This window comes from Marmota flaviventris, chromosome X (assembly GCF_047511675.1).
Source record: "Marmota flaviventris isolate mMarFla1 chromosome X, mMarFla1.hap1, whole genome shotgun sequence".
NCBI lineage: Eukaryota > Metazoa > Chordata > Mammalia > Rodentia > Sciuridae > Marmota > Marmota flaviventris.
In genome coordinates, this window is record NC_092518.1 from 13330909 (window position 1) to 13354779 (window position 23871).

The window sequence follows — 23871 nt, forward strand, 5'->3', positions numbered from 1 at the left end:
AACAATCAACAATGTACCATGCAGTTGCCTTTTAAAGAACAGCAATATGATTTGTTTTCCTTTATATCTCTCTTTTCAAAAGTAATCCTACTCTGTTCCCCTCTTCTGAAAGGCTCTGGGGACTTGAGATGTGGCAGTGTATGTATCTCCTCCACATTCACAATCTTCCCCATATATGGTCTAGATTAGAGTTTCTTCCCTTTCTGTGACCAAGGTATTAAGCTTAACATCTTGGTGCAGATTCCATAATCTGATAATGTGGCCTGGGGATGGGTACTGGCACTGGATGTCATGTATGGTTGTACAGGTCATACCTTGTATAAAGATGTCCCCAATAATATGACTAGGACTAAAACGTGACCCCACTCTGCTTGCCAAACCAGGCTGTATCTTCCCAGGGAGGAACCTTTTTCTAACTCACTCAAAGGCACTGTATGAGCTAATTGTGGAACTGTCTGATTAGAGTCTGGCTGCATCATTATTATTTCTTGATTTCAATGAAGTTTCTGTATTTCACATCCATATAATCTCCAAAAGGAGCTTTAGAATTCACTGAATCAGTAAGGATTTTCTGAGTTATCACATTAGACAAAACAATAAAACCATGATTCTACAAAAGAATAAATCTACATAGTAGAAAATAAATACAAAAAAAAAGGTAAAAGTAAGATTTCTGACACGTGGGTCCCTAGAATTTAGCTTATATACAACAAAGGCATGCACAACTAAACTCACCAAAAGTCTGAAGTCAACAGTTGCTTTCTAGGATGTTATCAAAGATAACTTAGCCTCTTTAAAATGTAGCTGGAAATTAACTACGTTTTTGTTTATACAAGTCTTATTCTCACTGTGTTGTTTAAAACCAACCTTCTTTTAAAATGAAGGTTCGGAAACCAAATTGCTAATGTCTAAAGGTCACAATAATGTCTTGGTTTCCCCTTCCAATAGTAACCACCATCGCCTTTCATTAGCTTATGTTCCTCCAGAGGTTGCTGAGTATAAAATAAGTTGATTTTCATACATCTCACATTGTGTAAAAGGTAAAATTGGACATTTCACACCATCAAGCATCATGCTTTGATTTTAGAAAAAAGGAATCACATTTGTTCAATAAAGTGTAAGCTTCCCCTCTTTGAAGTCCTTCTGAGAGCCATACGGCTTTTACCATTGCAGGAATCTTCTTTGTCATTAAACATGTGCTGTTTTCCAGTAAGATCATGAAGGCACACATCTCCATTCTGAACACTGAAAGAAACCCCATTCCTCTCTGTAGAAGCATTACCTGTATAAAGAAAAACAAAGTGGGTATGATGAAGTACCCACAGAAAGCATTAAAAAACAAATGTAAACACTTTAAATATGCACACATGAAACAGCTTTTAAAAATATTTGATATATATTTATTTTATTTTTCATTCTATCCCTTTCCTAAGGGCAAAGTAAGCACAACAAATTGGAGATTGATTCAGAAATGAGTTTCCTATGACAGCTTTCTTTTTAATGAAATGGCCAAAATATGAAGCAAAGCAAGGTATTTATTTATTTGTTTATTTATTTATTTTGGTACTGGGGATTGAACCCAGGGGTGCTTTATCACTGAGCTACATCTCCAGCCCTTTTTAAAATTTTGAGATAGGGCCTTGCTAAGTTGCTGAAGCTGGCCTTGAACTTGCAATTCTCCTGCCTTAGCCTCCAAAGTCTCTGGGATCACAGGTGTGTGCCACAGCACCCAGCCAATATATTTTATTTTAGGCCCCTTTTCTAACTCTGATCAAAAACATACTGACTTCAAGAACATATAAGATAGCCTAAGGCAATATTTTGATCTCCCCCCAAAGTTAAGACTAACAGAGATCCCCATATATACCCTTAAAGGTTCCTGCTTCTCTAAGATTCCTATAAAATGAAACTTTGTACTAGCAGAGAAAGTTAGAGCAACCAACCATAACAGTCATGGCAAGAAGAAATCTCTGACCATCTTCTAAGCCAGCCTCTCTGTCTAAATTGAGATAGAACTCATTCCCAATAGAAAACCATAGATTCCAATCTAAGATGCCAGGCAGGGAGCAGCTGAGCATTCAGTGACACCTATACATTGGACCCAGGTCTCTGGGACCCCAAGTAGGCCCCAGATTGTAGGGCTACATAGCTTCCAAGAACTTCTAGCTACTTGGCACCATCCTTCTGAATGCTATACCATTGGGAGACTGTGTAGGAAGTGGAATAAAAAGCCCATTTGTTAGTTGGTGATGTAATCATAACAACAGTAATTATATCAGCACTGAGCACTTGATAAATATTATCTCATAACTCTATGGGATAGATACTCTATGGGATATTATTATGCTCATTTCAAAGATGATGGAATTAGGTTTGTAGAAATTAAGTGCTCTGCCCAAAGTTCCATGGCTCAGAAGGGATGAAATCAACATGCCAGGATGTTGCTTCCACACTGTGAGCTTGTGACTCTGTGATATGATTTATCTAAGGCAGCTTAGAATTGAAATATGTCACATTCATGCAGACAAGGTGGTGGATCTGGTTAATGCAGCCCCATCTGTGCCACAGCTCAAACAGGGCATGTGACTGTCTGAGGCAGCTGTTCTGACTTAGGCATTTTGGTCTGAGGACATTTTGGTGCAGGAACAATTTGTCCCAGTATAATAAACAAACGATTCAGCTGCTAGTGTCTCTTTTAAAATTGCCAATTCCATTCCTCATCCATTCCTGAACCTAATGTGAGGACTGACAAATCAGGGATATTCATCTGACAGACTTATTAGGTAGTCTGAAACAGCCATTCTGGTGGCCTTAAAATGTACCCCTTCCTCACTGTCAGGCATCAAAAATAGCTGTGTCAAGCAGCTGTGTCAAATGTGCTACTTCTGTCAAATTTGATTCCCCAAAGAATGACAATACATTGATAGGGCTAGGCAGGTGAAGCTTCATCTCCGAACTCTCTGTAGAATATGGAAAACTCTGGTTATTGATGAAGAATGCCAAACACATGCAATTTTAAGACTTCTGGATGACCCAGCCCATTCTTCGATTTCTCGCTTTTCAACTTGCTCTCTCACAATAAGTTATTAACCAACCTTGATTCCCACTGCCTCTACTCCGTTTGCCTACATTGAATCATTCCTGATATAGCTATTTGGCATAGAGCCCAGACCTTTTCTTCTGGTATTGACAGAAGATCCAAGGCCACATGGCAGCAGTTTCTCGTCTTTTATATAAGGAGTTCTTAACCAAGGGCAAGTTTATCCCCCAGGGGATATTTGGCAGTGTCTGGGGATGTTTTTGGTTGCCACAAATGAGGGTAGGGCACTACTGGCTCTACTAGGTAGAGGCCAGGGATGCTGCTTTCAATATCCTGCAATTCCACAAAACAGAATTACCCAGCCCCAAATATCTCCTGTACCTGAGGTTGAGAAACTGATTTCAAGGCATCCTATTGTATTTTTAAAGTCTGAACAAACCACCAGGGCTCCCCAACCCTCAGGAGACTGGAAAACCATTTGGTAAATGTATGAACTTTCTCACAAATTTATTTGAATTAGTCATGAAAAGAACTAACACCCTTAAACAGTGAATAAAGATAAATTCTCCATGGAAGGAGAAAGTATATTGGCAGAACTTAGGTTTTTATAAAATGCAAAAGATAATATTAAGAAGCAGAAGAAGGCAAGCTTTTATGAGTAATGAACAGCCCAGTCTCATGAAAGAAAGAAAGTGTAATGAAGTTTTAGCTAGAAATGTCAGACTTAATGAGTGCAGGAGGCACAGTAGCAATAATCTGTTCATATACTGATGACATATATGGTCACCAATACTGGTCACAATTCATCTTCTAGTATCTGATATATTTGTGGGGATTTGGGTGCTGTCACAAGGCAGCCACACTGTGGGAAAGAATTAACAAACATGAAAAGTGAAAAACAGGAAGGTTTAAAAGTGTTGAAGATGTGTACGATTATAGATGTAATAAAAATTAATATAGTCTCAAGGACTATTTTAGGTACTGCTCTCATAGAGCACAGTACTGAAGTCTTTGGGCGATATTTGGATAAATAAACTTGTCTTTTATGTAAGGGAACCCCATTTTGATCCACTAGTCATATATGTAATTATTCAGTTTGCTTTGCAAAAATACCACTAAAGGATAAAACTACTTAAAAAAATAAATACTAGCTTGAGAAATACTATATTGAGACATACATACCATTCCCGCTTGCGTGTACTGAGCAATCGTTATTCACTAGCAGTGTGGTGGAGTTAGTGGAGTTACTGCTTGACTGTAAGGAATTTGAAGAGCTGGATACTCCTTGGTTTACAGTCTGCTTCTTTAAACCATTAGTAGCAGTTTTACTCCAGTCTACAGCAGAATAAGCATTACAGAAAAACGGCCTATGTTGAAGCTCAAATGCAAGAGACAGATCACAGTGTAACAAGTTCTAGCAACAGATTTCTCACTTTGAGATCTTATAGAGAAGTCACACATTTCACAAGCTGGTGTGATAAAAGATTTTTTTTCATTTAGACTATTTACATTTGTCCTTTAAATGACTGTCTGGTTAAAAGTAAACTATATTCTCCTGGAACTAAAAGCCAAGCTCATTTGATTGTGTCTATAAATAACTACTGAATTAGGTACTAATTCAAAGCCTCACACTGTCTTCACAAGAACAGGAATCAACTGTGTTGTGATGTCTAATTCTTCTTGAATCCATAGAAATGACTGGCCTATGTGTATTGCCATTTCCTGAGAACAGACTCTAGTGCTCCTCACCCCCAACCCAGGTACCGAAAGGATGATATTCACACAAAAGGAATCTTGCTTTTTAAAACAGTACTTAATTTTTCTCATTTTTAAGAAAATCTACCACCCAACAGAGCATATGCAAAAATAACTTCTAAATAACCAAATGTGTGACAAAGCTTATATACAAAGTTTGGCCTGCTAACAAATAAAGTGACTGACAACTAGGACCTATGGAGAAAGAGTTGAGTCAACCCTTAAAAAGTTATGAAGGAAAATATTAAAAATTACTTTGGGAAATGAAAAACATGAACTCAATAGGAAATAAATTCTAAAAATGTCACTGTTGCTTCCTTCATTCAAGAAGCAGCCAGTCCACTAATTCTATTGCTTGTAAAATTCCCAAACAGCACTATTCACTAGGTTTTCCCCCTAATGTTCACAATCCATAGGCTTCTGTTGCACAGGTTCTGTTTTTTGATTTTCAGATCCAAGGGCCCCTTAGCAATGATTGCTTTGGAGTTTAATTTATACATCCTTTCCTTGAGATTTAAGAGGAAGAGAAAAAGTAAGGTTAATTTTTACCAGAATTTTCAGCCAGCCGGAACTTTCCACAACAAAGATAGCGCCTCCATTGCTTCCTGACATTCTCTTTTGCTACACAGTAAAAGATGAATATGAAAAATCCTAAAGGGGGAAAACAGAAAAACAAACCATAACATAATAAATTTCAAATAAGACCTGAATATCATGAGCTTACTTTGCAAAAAAATAAAATCTTTGGCAGCTATAGGCAAAGTGAAATTTTACACATTTACTAAAAAAGTCCTAAGTTCAAGGCTTGCTATGGAAAGGCACCCAGAGAATGCCCCTCATTTTAAAAAATTTTTGTGAGATAAAAAGTACTTATTGGCTGGGCCTGGTGGTGCAAGCTTGTAATCTCAGCGATTGGGAGACTAAGGCAGGAGGATCGCAAGTTCAAAACCAGCCTCAGCAACTTAGCAAGGCCCTAAGCAATTTATCAAGACTGTGTCTCAAGCATAAAAAAATAAAAATAAAAAGGCTGGGGATGTAGCTCAGTGGTTGAGCGCCCCTGGGTTAAATTCCCAGTAACAACAACAACAACAACAACAAAACCCAAAAATATATAAAAACAATGATAACTTCACATTTCCAAAATTAAGTTCACTGTCTCTCCTCTCACATTCTGTCATTGGCCTTCCCTGACTTGGCAGTATAAGCCATCCACCTTGGTGGGTCCTTGGCTCCTACCTCTCCCTCCCTCTGGATTCATAATCCATCTCCAAGTTTTGTCAAATGTCATCTCCTTCACAGTCTCACATTCTTCTCTCAGGCCCACTGTCAGGTCTTTGCTTGGCCTTTTCCCAATGTGCCTGCCTGGGTGGTACACCCAGTGCACTCATTAACTATCTTCCTGCTGCCACCAACCTGCTTAAGGACATTCTCCAGGGATGTCTCAGCAAGAAGAGCAAACTGAAGATTTGAAGGGGCCCTCAGACTCCACCTCCATCCCCAGTTATGCAGGCCAAGGCTCCCCACACCTCTCTCTCTGCCACACCCCAAGGCTTTGGCCAATAATATTTGCTGAATGTTTGGATGAATTATGAGGTGCTCTCTCTCTCCACAACCCTTTTGAAATACACAATCTTTTTGAAATACACAATCTTTTGAAATACCAGATTTGCTTCTAATAGGGTACACATGCCCACCCTCAAGACTGCTGTCTGAATATTGTATCCTTTCCTCAAAGTGTCACCCTGGGAGGCCACCCTTGGTTGCATTAGGGGGAAAACAACATGTGTCAGAGAGGTCAAAATGGAGATGCACACAGCCCAAATCAGAACCTATGCATAGCTCTCTTTAATCAACTCAAAAGCACTGTGAATTAGGCATTAGTTCTCTTTTATAGAAGAAGCAGAAAATGTTTTCTATTCATTCAAACTCAAATAAGAAGATTTTCTGGAGAAATACAGAAAAAGAGGTAGGTTCATTTTCCACATTAAACGTGAGGGTGGATACCTAGTTTTTTGTGTTAATGATTAATGTGATTTGGGCATATAAACTGTTTGTCTTAAAGTATATACTATTTAAGTATGCCATTGTTAGCAAATAAAATTTTTCTCAAAACCCTTAGAAATAATTTGCTCTTCTCTACTGTTGTTTTTGTTTTGGTATTTAATACCATGTAATGTGATACCTGGATATACCAATTTGGAGCCTGGTATATTACAGATAAAATTAACAACCATATGTAACCAATAAGCATATTTGGGGCTTCCTCCAAATAAAATAAGAACTAATGACCAAATCAGATATCTGAATTCATATCAGGGTGGGATTTCTTTTTTCTGATTCTTTTTTCAGTCCTAGGGGTTGAACTCAGGGCCTTGAGAAATGCTAGCCAAGCATTCTACCACTGAGCTACATCCCCAACCTATTTTATTTTATTTTTTAAAATTTTGAGACAGGGTCTCACTAAATTGCCATGTTAGCCTTGAAATTGTGATTCTCCTGCTTCAGCCTCCCCAGTTGGGATTACAGGTGTGTACCACCACTCTGGTTCTGGGTGGGATTTCTTTGAAAACCAGCAAAATGATCTATTGCCTGATGGAACTACGTGAGGGTGCTAGGGGAGCTAAAAGCAACAGGAAAACAAGCAGATGAGAGACTGCAATGAGAATCTCAAGCAAGGATTTGGAATAAAAGGAAGCCAAGGGACAGTGAATTATTGTTATTGTATGTAAGCCTATTAGCCTGCTGGGCTTTTAATGCCAAAGCACTTCCATTAAAAATTAACAGCTGACAAGTGTTTTATAACAGTACTCTAAAAAAATTAGTCATTTGCTTTCATAAAGAATACAACTATGGGGGTGGGATTGTGGCTCAGCTGTAGAGCAGTTGCCTAGCTCATGTGAGGCACTGGTTTCAATCCCCAGCACCACATAAAAATAAATAAAAGGAAATGTGTCCATCTACAACTAAAAAAAAAAAAAAGAATACAACTATACAACTATGGGGCTGAAGCTGGAGCCCAATGGCAGAGTGTTTGCCTAGCATGTGCAAGGCACTGGGTTCAAGGCTGTTGTTAAATATGATTAGCACCATATTTAACAACAGCCAAACAAACAAACAAAATAAAGACAATCTAAAAATACAAAAACTTAAAAAAAAAATACAACTATGAGGGTTCCAAAAGGAACATTTGTTGAGCTTCATTAACAAATGGAAAGCTCAGAAGGGAAAGGCAACATGCAGAGCCTGCCCCTTTCGTGCTGCAGAGTCAGCTCAGTAACTTCTAAGGATTAGCCTCTGGGAAGACTGTTGCCACTTGGGTCTGTTTATTCCCTTTCCATTTATCATCTGATGTCTCCAAATCAAATGCTGGCCTAGGTTGAAGTGGCCAGCCTTCCTATGGACATGTATAGTATGTGTGCTTTTATGGTTCTACTTCAATAAATTAGTTTAAAAGGGAAAAAAATAAAAAAGGAAAGAAGAAAGTGAAGGAAGAGTAATTGGCTCTCTCAGAAGAGTTCCTGGCAGGTTTCTCTCTCCAAGGAGATAACAATGGATAAAGAGGAAAAAAGCACAATTTCTTGAATTTAGTGAACACTTTTCTTCCAAGAATCTCAAAGCTCTTCTTCTCAGCAATAAATCTTAACAATGAATGTATTTTAAACCACTAAGCTACTTTGCAGATACTCTTTTAGTAGTGATATTTTATTATACAACTGGGATCATTCAGCTCGTATTTAATGGTGTAGAGCTTACCCTGTAAGGTGTTAAAGATGGCAAAGAGATACATGAAGGTGATGTTAACTGGTCCCCAGGCAAAGAAGGCAAAGCCCCAAGTAATTCCCAGTAAAAATGTGAGGCCAGCAATACTCCTGAGGTCTTGAATACTGGTTTTTCGCTGGGCTCCCAGTTGCTTCTTCTTTTTAATTCGACAGAGCTGAACCAGGACGACAATGAACATGCTGATGTTCAGCAAAAATATCACACAGAAATATCCCACAACTGTAATATAGAATACTGCATTGCTGTTGATCCAGCAACTGGAATTTGGGGGGGGGGGAGAAAAAGGGGAAATCACATTACTATGATGAAATAATGTTCTACATGATACACTGAGTCTATAATGTATCACTAAAACATTTTCTACAGGAGGAAAAAAATGATAAAGCCGCTGTTGTCCACAACCATTTATGGCTCTGAAGGACAAGAATCTATCTTAGGACACTTGGTGATTAAAAATATTTTCAAAAAATATTTTTAGACATTCAGGATTTCACCCTTGCAAACTCTAGCAATTCTATTTCATGAGCTTTATTAATATAATGTAATTTGTTTCATTTTTATGAGAGGCTAATAAAATATTTCCAATATAGTTTTTCCTAATTCATTAGTTAAATAATTGCATCTCCAACTACCTTATCTCATTACATATGACAGTGAAGGCTGTTGTTAAATATGATTAGATTTTATTATGATGACAGCTGGAGTTGATATGCTGATTAGATCCTCCATTTTCTTGGAGAATTTTATTTTCTAGTTTACTTAACAATACCTCAGGGAATTTTGTACTCACAAGTCATCTGGTGAGCCATTAGGGAATTTTCCATAGGATCCAAGCCCATAATTATGTGGGGATATAATCAGGACAATAGCTACAACCACAGCTGGTACCCCTGGAAGATGGGAAACATTGGTCACACATACTTTTAACAACCAAAGGTGGTGAGAAAAAAAAACTAAAGATCATTCCATTTACTTCTTGTGGCATGGTAGAGACTGGTTATTCACCAAATGAGTTTCTGTTTCTCTTTGACACATGGATAGACCCTCTCAGCCTCCCTGGCAGCCAGGTGTGCATGGCCATGATAGGGAACGGACAGATGCAAGTGGTAGGAACATGAGGTTAGGGGATTAGTTCTATAAATGGGGCCCACTGTGCTGATCCCACACACTTTTACTTTTAAAAAGCTATTTACTTGTAGCCCTGTCTGGCTTAAGCTGACAAGATATGTTACATTCCTTAGCAAACTACCTGTTATCTGCAGGAGAAATTCAGGCCCTGAAATGCTGATAAGAAGAACACAAGTTTGGGGGACTTTTGTGACCTTTACACAGATCAGATCCCAGAACTCAGGGAGATAAGGATAATTCCCCCAACCATAAAATCTGTAAGAATAGGTTCCAGTTAGAACTGGTCAGCAGAGGCCAAAGTGATCTAAAGTTGCCTTGGCAGTAAGGACTTGAAGGTCTGATGTCATCTGCTGTCAGTCAAAAGTCAAAAGGTGAATCTGGGCGGGACTCTCTGGAAACTTCCCTGGGATCTCCAATAAATCTGGAGAGCTGGAGAGTCATGCTGTTCCTCTCCTCTCTGAGACTACCCACTCTCTCCCTTGAGAGTGTTCCCTTTCTCCTTTCCTATCCCTTCTAATAAACCTATAACTGTAGTGACTTGTCTTAAATCTTTCTGACTTGATCCCTAGAATTGGGGTTTAAAAGGGGGGGGGGTGCTTTCTGCTGCCTCAGTTTCCTGTAAGTCCCCAATCCTGTAACACCACATGACTAAGTTTTGGTCAGTGGGATTTGGTCAGAAGTGATAAATTCCACTCCAGGTCTGCCCTTGTGAGATCTTTTACTCTCTTTTCCCCAAAACTCAGAGTAACCTTGGAAGCACCATTTCCAGGAAGTCTTCATCATCTTGGATCCCTGAAAAACTGCAAGACCAGAAACTCTTCTACTCCTTGTAACTGGACCATGTATAAGCAGGAGATAATCATCTGAGATTTCAAGGCTTATCTGTTATAGCAATGAGTGTTACCCTTAACTTACACATGACTAGAATGTAAATTTAAGAGTAAGCAATTCCTGGTGAATCATTCATAATGAAACCAAAATCCTGATTCTTTTTTTTTTTTTTTTGTGGTGCATGGAGATTGAACCCAGGGCCTTGTACATGTGAGGCAAGTACTCTACCAAAATCCCTATCCCCCCAAATCCTGATTATTTAGAACCCAGCGTATCTTAGCTGATATGGGGGAGGTGGCTGCCACTATTATTGGCTCTCTCAAGGGCTTATGAGTTTAAGAAGAGGAAAATGAGAAGTTCCTATAAGTTTAAAATGGTTTCTGGCTGGGAAAGAGGGCTTCTCATCCCTCTAGATCATTACCCACCTGCTCTATGCCACCACCTCACCTATATATACAGACCAACCAGCCATCTAACTCAAGGCTCAGAGAAATAAAAAACAATTGCTTTCACAGACTGGCTGGAATGCCTGGTACAATGTAATATTTCATTTAAATCCTTCGTATTTGAACCTTCTAATGATATTGACATATGATAATTTCCTAAGAAAGATGTTTTCCTAAAAATACAATAATGGAAGGTTGGGGATATAACTCAGTGGCAAAGCATTTGTCTAGCATGCACAAGGCCCTAGGTTTATCCCCAACACCACAAAATAAATTAAATAAAATAAATTAAAATCAAATCGTGATAGTAGGGCAGCTTGTTCTTCACAAGGGCGTCTGACCTTTAAGCTTTCTCTAAAGAAGACAGAATCTGTGCCCAATATCCAGAACAGGGACTTATCTTTCTGGGGCAAGTTAGGGGAAAAGGTTGTTTTATTTTTCTTCACAAAGAATGACAGGCAGGGTGATAAGGATGATGAAAGGTTTGCACTCCTGGCGTGTAGGGACTGTTGAGCCTGAAGAAGAGGGAGTCTGCAGGGCGGTAGCAGCTGTAATATAGTAGAAGGGGCCTGCACAAGGAATCAGAAAGGCAGGCTTGGCTGACTTCTAGCCTTCTGAATTGGGGATAAATCACACTGGCATTTTGAGCCAGTTTCTTCACCTGGAGTTGACAAAAACTGCCTTAAGTACCCCACAGGCTTGATTTTAATAAGGTGACTTATGTGAAAATACCTTGAAAAATTGGGCATTATACTACTTGTGAATAATCCAAAGGATTCCTGGGCAGAAGAGGTATCAGATGATGATGATGATGATGATGATGATGATGATTATGATGATGATGATGATGATGATGATGATGATGATTTTGTCTTGACAGCAAAACCATTGGTAAATGTCTCCAGGGAGCCAAGTGAACTTAATGGGAAAACGGAACTGAAGAGCTTTGGAAAGTGGTCATTGGCTGCTTTGTAAGATAATGATCTCCCCAATAATGGAAGTGTTCAAGCAGCAGTTGGATTATCTTTAGTCAAGGAAAATCAGGTGATTTGAGGAGGCACCTACATTGGGTTAGGATTTGAAGAAGCCCTACAAAATCTTGGGGAAGTCTAAGGCTTTGTGACCCACCACCAATAGGTAACATGATCTCAAATATTGTGCCAGTGTGGCAATGAAGTTACATTGGTTTACGTGTACATCCTTTTACTCTGCCCTTTGGAGTACATCATTCTCATACATGTGTCTGGTATGTGGGAGGTATAAATCAGAACAAGACTAGCCAAGAGCTCAGGGATGGAGAATTTGGCCTCATTACCACAAACATTTTTAATTTATTGAGCACATTCTGGTACCTTCTAGCACTTTCTGTGTTAGCTCAAATTCAGTTGCTGGAGGTACAACAAGGATTCATGGTCCAACCTCAAAGAGTTCTACATTCATAATAAATCTAGAGGAAATACCATGTCCTAGAAAAATATTACACAAGGTAGCTCTGCGGACAGTGCAGCCTGTAGGAATAGAAAGCTGTTTTAGAAACTTGCCAAATGTGATCTGCTTCATCATGTCTCTACCTTAATAAAAATCAAAACACTAGAGAAAATGTCCAGGGCATATGAAAGCAAATTTATACGTACCCCAGCCAACAATGCAGAATTTAAGGATGTATTTTCGGATATAAGTATTGAACACTTTGACAAGAGCCAGGTACATATGGAATGCTTCTAGGCCCATCCATGTGAATGAGACCAAGAGGAAATAATGAAGGAATACAGCTACTGAGATGCAGAGGCCTTTTGTGTTATAAAGAGCAATCCATGAGTCCAAGAGAAATATTAGGTTCAGCAGGAGCAGAGCAGTACATAGCTGGATGAGGATTTTGGAAGGGTAATCCCTCCGGATCTTTCTAAAAGGAAAGGGCAAGAAAAGGTTAACATTACATTTTGCCAACCCTTGCATAAGCATATTTGACAGGCTATCTATGAGTTCTAGGCAGTTTATTTTTATTCTTTGGTAAATGTCTAAGATATGTATAAATTTTCTCTGTCTCTGAGTGGGTGTATGTATGGGGGACTTTAAAATCAGCAACAAAGGAAAAATCTTAACCAAATCATCTATGGTAACCATATGGAAAATTTGTGTATGGATTTCTGTGGGACTTTTTACATGCTGACTGTTGACCCATACTTTTAAATAGTTTGTAGTAGATTCTACTGACTACCCACCCCATATCTCCCAAACTACTTCTAGAAGCATTGCTGCTCCTTCTCATGTAATAGACTACTAAATTCAGATCTTCAAAATGTAGCCAGATTCCCATATTATCCTAGGTTATTAATTAAAATGAGGTCATGGAAAGAGTTTAAACTATAGCTAAATGTAATGGCATAGGAAAATACAGCTAATTGATGACATGTACATGTTTATATGTGCAAAATTAGAACTGGTGAAATCATTCTGAGTAATGGCTGGCTTTATGGTGATTTAGTCTCACTAAGAATATTTCCAAAGGTCCACCAGAAGATCTGTAGTCACAGCTGGACCCTAAATTTGGCACTGAAAATAAATTTCTACATTTCCTGATCAGTGTCCAAAATCTAAATCCCAGAATCTACATATTGTTTCAATTAGCTAATATAACAAGAATGCCTAGTTCTTTCTTTTTCAATAGAATTTGTTAGAATTTTCCCCAAAAAGTGACTAGAGGAACCTTTCTGGTGAGCCAAGAGAAGCCATTTTTTGGAATGTCATTCCTGTTTTGACTTACAAAGCCACACCCACCAAGTATCTATTTTTTTTTCCAGTGAGGTTTTTTACACCCTTTTTCATTATCTCTAAACCAGTTAATATATTTAATCTTTTATGCTTGTTCAGTATAATTTAGAAGCTTAATTTACTCATAGTTATTCTGTTTCATGTGTTGCTGTAGCCTATTTCAGACTATAAGGTCTTGGATTTCAGGGTGTGTCCCCATCTTTCATTTCACACTAAATGTCGACTAGGTACCAGGCATCACTCTGGGGTACAGAGACAATTATGCTGCAATCCTTGCCTTTACTGAACTTGAAGACTTGTGGGAGGAAGCAAGCAGAGAAGCCAAAAAGCCTCATAAAGTTTCACACCTAGGTGCTCCACTAGGTGGGTGTACAGGGCAGGGAAGGTTGAGGAAAGTGCTTAATTAATACATTTTGGTGATGGAGGCGAGCATCAAGTCCTACAATCCAAATTTCCAGTTAAGGATACTCACTCAAAGGCTATGTAGGTTACAAGAGTAATTGACAGAAAAATTGATGAAAGCCCACAACCAATATATGTTATAAATGTCAGAGCCATCATTTGACCAGGCGGTAAGGATGTCCGAGATAGGTCCTGGAGAAGAAAACAATGCTTTCAATGATCAAATATTTTTATATAAACAAATGAATCATAATTTACATTTTTTGAGTGTGCTAGGTATCCATCTGTAGTCCATTGAACCAACCTATGTGGTAGGCACAATTATTATAATCAGGTAAAGACAAGGAAACTGTCATTCAGAGAGGTTAAGCAACTTGCCCAAGGTCACATAGCTAGGAAGTGGAGGAGTCACATTCAAATTCAGGTGAGCCTGACTTTAAATCCCATGTACTTGGTCACTGCATTACAATGCATGGGCAAAGCACTGGACTGGGATTCTAAAGACTGGCATTTGGCTCTTGGCTCTTACATTTCTTAATTCTATGGTTAGGGAAATGCCATGAGCTTTGATTATAATTTCAATAAAACAACAACAACAGTGCCCCATGCTACCTATCTTTTAGGACTGTGAAAGAGATTAAAGATTGTTTATGTCAAAATGTTTTTCAGATTTTTAAAATGCACCAGGCATAGTGCCACACACCTGTAATCCCAGCATCTTGGGAGGCTGAGGCAGGAGGATCACAAATTCAAAGCCAGCCTCAGCAATTTAGCAAGGCCCTAAGCAACTCAGCGAGACCCTCTCTAAATAAAATATAAAATAGGGCTGGGGATGTGGCTCAGTGTTTGAGTGCCCCTGAGTTCACTACCTGGTACCCCCTTCAAAAAAAATTCTTTTTAAATGCTTTGCAAACTAAACAATTTTTATTGTCCATTGTAATCTAAATTCCTTGTCTGAGTCATTTAAAGGAGAAATTTTAAATGTAAAAGTAGAGTGTGAGCCTGGCAATAGAATGTTATCCCAGAGACTCGAGAAGCTAAGGCAGGACAATTGCAATTTGGAGGCCAGCCTAGGCAACTTGGAGAGACCCTGTCTCAAAATAAAATTTAAAAAGGGCTGGGGATGTAGCTCAGGGGTAGAGCACTTGCCTATTGTATGATATGTGAGGTCCTGGATTCAATCCCCAGTAATGGGGGAAAAAAAAGAATGTGAAAAAACGTTTGTATTCATACTCAGATATTTTCCTTTAGATGCATTTGCTTATTAGAAAAGTAATCTCATTGGTATATAACTTTGCCATAATACCATGCTATCTGCTTATCTGTTCAAGTCATACTTTAGATTAGATATCCAGATATGTTGCCCAGCTTCCCCTCAGTCCCAGAATACAAGGCCACTGAGCATGGTCATGTTACCAATAGGACCCCAAAGCTGGTAAGGTGGCTACAGGTACAGATGGTTTCATTCAGCTTCCTTTCTTTGACCGAGCAGCCATCGGATGACCAGCCTCCTCTGCCACCTGTTGGCATCAGAAAGAATATCTGTCCTATCAGCAAGGCCACAGCATCCATGACTCCCCACCTTCTCCAATCACCCACTCAGGATCTTGACAAGGTTTTGACTAGAACCTACCATTTCTGCCCAAGTCCCAAAATACACATTTCACTGTTAAGTCATCCTGCAGTAGAAAGATAAATCATAATTAATTAATTTTCTGAACTGAAAAGCAATTGGGAAAAAAATTATGGTATTTTTTATTACAGAATCTCATGCTTGATTTTGAGAGTTATTGTTTTATGTGGTCCCCACAAGAGGGAGCCCCATATAGGTCATGAATCCTCAAGCATATCAGTCATGCACAGGGATGGCCCTGGGACCTTGATAAAGCACAGTCAGACTGAGTAGACCTGGGGTGGGTCCTGAGAGCTTACATTCTAGCGAACTCCCAGGTGATGCTGATGCTTCCAGTATGCAAACCACACTGTGAATAGAGAGGTCACAGCTGAAGTTCAAAGTGAACTGAGCTGAAAGGCTATCTCATGGAGGTGAAAATCAGACCTACATGCACTGAAATTCAGCAATTGACAAGAGCTTGCATTTGCATCCATCCTTCTTGGATACTAGGTGGTCATTTACGAGGTGTGTTAAGATCCTACAGAGTAATTATGCAATTCTAGTCTCACACATGAGTCTAATGAGTTCAAGATCCTTTTTGCTGTCTTTCTCAAGTCATGTCTTATGGACATAGTTTGCATAAGGTGTTCCTAGTCAATGAGCAGCTCAGACTGGCCTCTCCTCACCTGGCTTGGATCTGTGTGCTTCAGTGTGACTGTCACATTTCTTGTCAAGTTCTTGACAGTCAGGTTTGCAACACTTGATGATATGACATAGCTGATCAGAGAAAGGTTCTCCAGAGAAGGGTCCTAGAACACCAAAGAATCAGCAAGATGACAAGGGAAAATAAAATTTGATCACAGTTTTAGAGCTAGAAGGGACACAAAAGACATTTAAACCACATTATTTTATAACAGTAGGTCAGAAATTGAGGGTCCAGGAATAAAGTGACTTTCCCAAGGGACCACAATTAGAAGCAGACCTTATTTCACTACAATGCCATAAATCCTGAGATAAATTGCATAGATTAACACAATAGGACCTCATGAATCTTCAAAGGAACATAATATTAGTCCATTTAAACTGAATGTCCCTGAGCAAGTTACTTAACCTCTCTGTGCCTCCATTGCGTAGTTTCCTCCCTCATAGCTTTGCTAGAAGGATGAGTCAACATTAGTAAATGCTTAGGGTAGTGCTTGGCAATTGGTAAATACTATGTAAGTGTCTGTTACAGTTAGTTATCATCACCAGCACCATTAGGCTATGAATAAATATAAACTGCAGAGTTGCAGCAATTCATTTGACTTGTAGCAGGTGTAGAAATATACGAGGGTTAAAAGGAATAAATCCCCCACCTCCAAATGAAATGCAAACCAAAAGCAGTGAGCAGCAACTTTACCTGAAACAGGGCAGGTGTTTCAAAAAAATTGAACTGAATCCTGGAAGCTAGCTCCACATCATTAGCTGGCAAATTACTCATCAACGATGAAGGCAGAGTAATAATGCCGATACTATTGTCAGGAGCTTGAGTTTCCAGAGAAACCTGAAAATCAAGTAAGAGATAATGAAAATGTCTGGAACTGGTATAACAAGGAGATGGAAAACATGACTAATTAAGATGGAGGGTCCTGTAAGGGCTTGATCTGTGGTACTTCTACATAAAATGGCTCCTGCTTCTCTCTTTGGTTGCTACTAAATGAAAAAGAGGATATGAAATAATGAGATGAGGACTCCAAGTGGGAAAGGAAACATGTTAAGGATACACAGAAATAGTCAAATACTTTTCCCATAAAAAATTAGATTGTACCTGCAGATTTGCAGGGTCTTGGGCCGCAAAGGTAGTTGTGTTGAAATTACTGGCATTTACTCTGATCACAGCCAGAGCCAAAGAAGGGGAGGTTAGACTTATGGTCTTGTTTGAAAAATTCAGCTGTAAGCCAATGTCATCTACAACTTTTAGCAACCTGTAAAGAGAGACGGCAGTTTAAATTTAGCACTCTCATTTTGTCTCCCCCATTCTAAGCAGAATGTAGAGAAGTCAAACGAACTTAGTCCTTGAGAGAAAAACAATTGGCTATAACTCATCATGTAGACAGCATCTTTACTATTAGAGGGTCCCCTCTTAGCACCTCTTTAGTTTGCTAAGCCATACCTTTGAGCCAGAGGGGCCAGCAAGGCGGGAGGAGAATGAAGGAGTTTGCTGACTTTGTTTATCATTTCGCCTGCAAGGTTGGGCTCCAAGCTGCCAAAGGACAGAGTCTTCTCCATCTGGGACACTTGGTTCTCAAGATCAGAAACACTGCTGGTGTTGAAAATTTCTGTATCAAAGAGGAAAATTGTTTTATGAACACATGATGGAAAGATCACTAATAAAGATAAACATACAAAGACCCTGATCTGATCTGGTCAACCCGATCTTAGATAATTGCCCCAGAGAAAGAAAGCTTAGAAAAGCTTTCTTAAGAAAGCTTAGTCATGAGCCAGGCATGATTACAGCACACACCTGTAATCCCAGTAGTATATATCCATACAGTGGAATATTACTCAGTGATAAAAAGGAAATAATGACAATGCAGTCTACAACATGGGTAGATCACCAGTTTTCCAACACATTATGCTAAGTGAAAGAAGCCAAGCTCAAAAGGCCACATACTATGTGATTCTCGTCATATGACATTCTAGAAAAGTCAAAACTATAGAGAAATAGAACAGATTAGTGGTGGAGGGGCTGGGGGTAAGTGTTGGCTTCAAAGAGACCCAAGGGGACTTTAGGGGTGGTAGAAAAGTTATATATAATTTTTTTTGAGGGGGTGGAGTACCAAGGATTGAAGTCAGGGGCACTCAACTACTGAGCCACATCTCCAGCCCTATTTTTTATTTTATTTTGAGATAGGGTCTCACTGAGTTGCTTAGTGCCTCGCTTTTGCTGAGGCTGGCTTTGAACTTGCAATCCTCCTGCCTCAGCCTTCAGAGCCACTGGGATTACAGGCATGAGCCACCATACCCGGCTAAGTTATATATTTTGATTGTGATATTGGTTACATGACTATGGGTACTTATCCAACTGCACAGAACAATAAAAATTTCACTTAGCTGGGTGTGGTGGTGCACACCTATAATCCCAGCAACTTGGGAGGCTAAGATAGGAAGATGGCAAGTTTAAGACCAGCCTCAGCAATTTAGTGAGACCCAAAGCAACTTAGTGAAACCTTATCTTAAAATTTAAAAAAGGGTGGGGGGAGGGGCTGGTAACTCTGTTCAATTGTCCCTGGGTTCAATCCTCAGTACCAAAGAAAGAAAAAAATTAATTTATCCACAGAATTGGATAAATTTTACTGTACGTAAATTATATACTTCAATAAACCTAACTCAAAAATATAAAAGCGTATCAGAGTATTTAGTGTATATCACACCACTGCAAATCTACTTGCATTTAATTTATATCATGTACACAGGATTTTATGTGGGTCACTAGAAGCCCTTTTGTGAAAAAATTAAGAAATCAACAGCTAGACTCTCAGGAAGCCTAATTTTTATAGTGTATCTAATTGAGAGCTGGACTCTCAGCTAAGCCTGATTTTTATAGTCTATTTAACTGAGAATATAAACCTATCTTTAACAGCAAAAAAGTCTCTTCATTTTGCCACCAACATTCTATTATTTTGCATATTCCCTTCTAATCTTTATCCCTGTGTATTCACACTATTATAAACATGGTGAGCAAAATATCTGTCACTGGGCCTTTTTAAATTCACATCCAGACTTGAAAAATGCCCCCAAGAGTTTTTATATAGCTGTTCTAATGACCTACATGGTTACATGATAGTCACTGGGTTGAGGCGGCATATCCTGTGTAATCATTCCTCTCCCGTGGAATTAAGTTTTATCTACTTTTTGGCTACCAGGTAATACTCCAATGTGCATCTTCTGCAGGTATCATTTCTGATGCCCCAGGAGTAGAAGCATAGGATGAGGAGGCTACTTTGATGGTTTTTGTGCAACCCCTTAGGTTGTTTCTAAGGATAGATGGGAATAGCTTTGGAAAGATGGATTTTGCAGGCCTAGACTAACAAACTTCAATTGAACTTTATTCTTTACCAGCCACTGAAACTTCCCTTGATTAGAGCCCTAATGATCCTATGATTTTGCCTAAAATGTTAATATTTATTTCCAAAATTATTTAAGAGAGGGTATTGCAAAGTGGAAGAATTAACAACTCATTTGGCAGGAGCTCCAAATTTCCTGGTGATGCTAGAGCCATGACAGAGGGGGTGGAAAACAACACCTGAGCTTCAATCTAATGTCACCCAAAATTTGGCTTTGCCTCCCAGGCTCCAAATTGTAGAGGAAGATCTGTTTCTTACACACTGACTTGAAACTCCAGAGTATCCAGAATTCTCTGCTTCTTTCCATCTTGCCTTTATCTCGGTAACACTAAGCCTACCTGGCACCTGGGAGCCCTTTGCAGTTTCCACAGTATTCTCATGCCTGCCATCATTTTTAACGCAGTGCAGTTACATAGAATAGGTAGAGCAGGAGTCAAACTGTTTGTCCCAGATCACCTTGTCTGTGAGGACCTAAGCCTAGATCTTCTAAATGTTTCTCCCTTTCCAAAAAAGAAAGGCTCCACATGGTCTTATCACACATCCTGATTTGCAAGCCGGCAGCTGCCGGTCAGGCCAAATCCTAACTACTACAGGAGCAGCTTGGCTTCTTATACTTACCTGTTTTGACAGGAGGTGTGCTGATGCTGATGTCATTTGAAGATGCAGATGGAGCAGGTGTGGTGGGAGAGGGAAGTGAGGACTTCACAGGTGGTGGGGTATGGGAAGGATTGGTTTGGGGCAGAGGGGAAGAGAGAGTTCCAGATTGGGTGGGCATATTGATGGCAGGGCTGGAAGCTATGGGAGCTGAAGGCTGGGGAAGAGAAAAATGATTCTTCTGTGTCAGAGAGGGAGTGTTCTGGGTCACAGGGGGATGATTAAGGGATTCAGCAAAAGAGAAGGCACTGGATATCTGGGAAAAGATGGTGGTCTGAGGAGCAACTGGGATGGGTTTGCTGGCAGAAGAAAATGGTGGGCCATGTGGATATTCAGCAAGACAGACAATGGGATCCTGCAGATCACTAAAAGAAAAAAATCAGAGATGCATGTGAGACACAAATGTGCTACAGAGGAGTGAATCTCCTTCCTCTGGTAGCCATCTGACACCACCAAATTGACATGGTTACATCAAAGATGTACCACTTCCAGTCTCTGCCATGTCACACCCTCTGTGCCCCTGCCACTGGCCCCTGACTGCTTCTACCACCTACTTCTAGGGGGAAGAATTTTTAACATTCTTTTAGACCCCCTAGTTCTGTTTCACCAATTTGCAGCTGCTCTGGGGCTCTTTGCCTTATCATTTATTACTCCACTGAGGGGATCCTATAGCATTCCCATGTATTACTAGGGAAGGGAGCTATTAAATGCCCTATGACCCAAGTGGTTTCCATATACTAGGAATCTGTATTAACCAACTTCATACTGCTATAGTCTGACATAGTGGTACTGGCACATGGTAAATGACCAAGAAAAGTTGGTTGAATGCAAAGATAAATCACACTGGAGCCAAAGGAATTGGGTCCCCAGCTTGTAAATCATCTGCCCTCGATGCGTGAGAACTATCCAATGAACTTTAAAAAACAAATCATCTCTATATATGTGTGTGTATATATATATATATATATATATATATATATATATATATATATATAGAGAGAGAGAGAGAGAGAGAGAGAGAGAGAGAGAAATAGGTAGATTGATTTGTCTGGCTTACTCCTTAGTGTCTGATGCAGTTGGTCTTGGGACGAGGTGTTGGGGTGTGGAGGTCCCAGGCACGTGTATTTTTTATACTCTCAGGTGATTTTCCTGACTATCAAAGATTGAGAAGAACTCACCTACTATCAGCACATGATCTATTAGTCTATAGGGGGGAAAATTTGAGGGGACAACAAATGATCACCCAGGGATGTCTCTGATGGACCTAGTTTTGGAGGCTTAGAACACCAAGGAGAATGTGTCTTGGAGCTTCTCTTCAGTGAGAGGAGGGAGGACTATTAAGTGGAGGGGCATAAGCCCAGTCACAACCATAAAGAGAAGTGCCAGCTGACCTGCAGTCTCTGGCAGTGGGGCTGGGCATTTGTACCCATCTGAATATGCTTACTCATAGAGATATGGCCCTCATAGAGGGTTCTCACCTGACATTCAGAGCTTGATAAACTTTTACATATGTACAGACCTATATGATCTAGATCTAAACATACAGGTTTTCCAGAAAGCCACTTTAATATATCAGCACATTTTCAAAGTGTCCCAGGTGTTTCTAACATACCATCCATCTTAAGAACCAATACATTAGAAAGATCCTGGTGATCATTCTAGCCCAGTGGTTTTCAAATTTGGCTGCACATTAGAATCATCTCACTTCAGGGAGGGGGTGTAAAAACCCAGAAGTACAAACTATACTCCAGACCAGTCTCTGAGAGTGGGAAGCAGACACTGGTGTTTTTGAAACTCCTGGCATGGTTCCAAAATGCAGCCAGAATTGAGAACCACTGCGCTGCTCTATGGCCTAGATTCTCAATTCTCAAAGTGGGGTCCAGGGACCAGCAGCACTGGCTTTTTATCAAGAGATTTGCTAGAAATACACAATCCAGGGACCCCACCCCATACCTACTATATTACAATATGCAATTTAACAGATCCTCAATGAGTGATAGACACAGGAATATTTGAGATGTGCTTATCTAATCCACTTCCTAATTTCATGGAGATCTAATTTGTTTCCTCACTTTACCTAGAACTTTGAAGGTAAAAAAGCAGCTACTCTAGAAATTGAATACACAGCTAGTTAATGATATAGCCCTAGCCAGACACTAGGGTATAGTAGGGCTGCCTCAAAAGAGGGATGATCTTCTGCTTTCATTCTGATGCTTCCAGAAATTCTATCCCCCAAATGGGTCTCAACCTTCCAGCTTAATAGGGGATGTCAAGCTTAATGAGGTATGTTCCTCTTCACATTTTATTGCCAAAAAAAAAAAAAAAAAAAATGCTATAAATCCTTAACCAAAGACTTTTAGCTATTCCTTGAGCTCAATGTTTTCATATACCCCAGAAATATAACTCACCCAGAGCAGACAAACTACACTTAGCCTTCTATTCTATATAGGAAGCTTTCACATTTAAAAAAAAATGCATGTCTTTTTTTTTCAAATACAATTTTTATCTGATCACAGAAAAAATTAGAAAATGCTGAAAAGCAGGGGATGGTAAGAAGAAATAAAAAGTAAAAAAAAAAAATACTCATCATGCCAGCAGACAAGTCAATCATGGGTAACCATTGTGAACATTTTCATTCATTTCTTTCCTATTTTATTCTATGTCTATTTTTTATACCCCTGTGATCACATTATAGGTAACTGTCAGAGTCTTCTGCTATTTTGAAGCATCTATCTCCCAGTTATCCTCCATTGAAGAGATAAATTTAAGGCAGTGAATCTCAACTTAGTTACAGATTAGAATCAATAGAAAGGCTTTCGATACCTAAGCCATGTCCCAGACCAATTATATCAGAATCTCTGAGGGGTGAATAAGAATCAGTGTTTCTTTAAAACATTTTAATTTGAACAAATTTTAGCTCACAGAAATACTTCAAAAACAGTAATAAGAATTCCATGTACCCTCAACAGCTTCTTCTAATATCTAGAATTAGACCAATATTTGTTTATTTTGTTTTATTTGTTTTGAGACAGGGTTTCCCTATGTTGCCTAGACTGGCCTTAATCTTGTGATCCTCCTACTTCAGCCTCCTGAATCCTATCAAAATTTAGTATATATAATAAAGGCGTCACGTCAAACCCCTGGAAAAAGATGGAATTTTTAATAAATGGTGCTTTTTAATAAATTCTGCTAAACATTTGAAAGAAGATAAAATTAGATCCATATCTCACACCACACACAAGAATAGATTCAATGAATCTAATGTGAAAAATGAAACCACACAGGTATATAAAAATAAAAGGGAAAATGCCTCTACCACCTTGATATAGCAAAAGGCTTCCT

The 23871-nt window shown here is 39.2% G+C and overlaps 1 protein-coding gene across 1 annotated transcript in view; it reads right to left on the reverse strand.

Moving 5' to 3' along the window:
• Positions 1-694: 694 nt before the first annotated feature.
• The window catches only part of Adgrg2 (adhesion G protein-coupled receptor G2), a 109834-nt gene continuing 86657 nt past the window's right edge, over positions 695-23871 (reverse strand). Inside the window, exons 15-28 of the mRNA XM_027927358.2 lie at positions 20494-20894; positions 17922-18087; positions 17577-17733; positions 17169-17312; positions 16456-16578; positions 15788-15833; positions 15571-15674; positions 14225-14346; positions 12615-12883; positions 9366-9465; positions 8549-8832; positions 5345-5446; positions 4223-4375; positions 695-1282 (exon numbers count right to left, since the gene is read on the reverse strand). Of these exons, the coding sequence (XP_027783159.1) occupies positions 1098-1282; positions 4223-4375; positions 5345-5446; positions 8549-8832; positions 9366-9465; positions 12615-12883; positions 14225-14346; positions 15571-15674; positions 15788-15833; positions 16456-16578; positions 17169-17312; positions 17577-17733; positions 17922-18087; positions 20494-20894 (2356 nt within the window). The 3' untranslated portion in view covers positions 695-1097. The remainder of the gene's footprint in view (positions 1283-4222; positions 4376-5344; positions 5447-8548; positions 8833-9365; positions 9466-12614; positions 12884-14224; positions 14347-15570; positions 15675-15787; positions 15834-16455; positions 16579-17168; positions 17313-17576; positions 17734-17921; positions 18088-20493; positions 20895-23871) is intronic.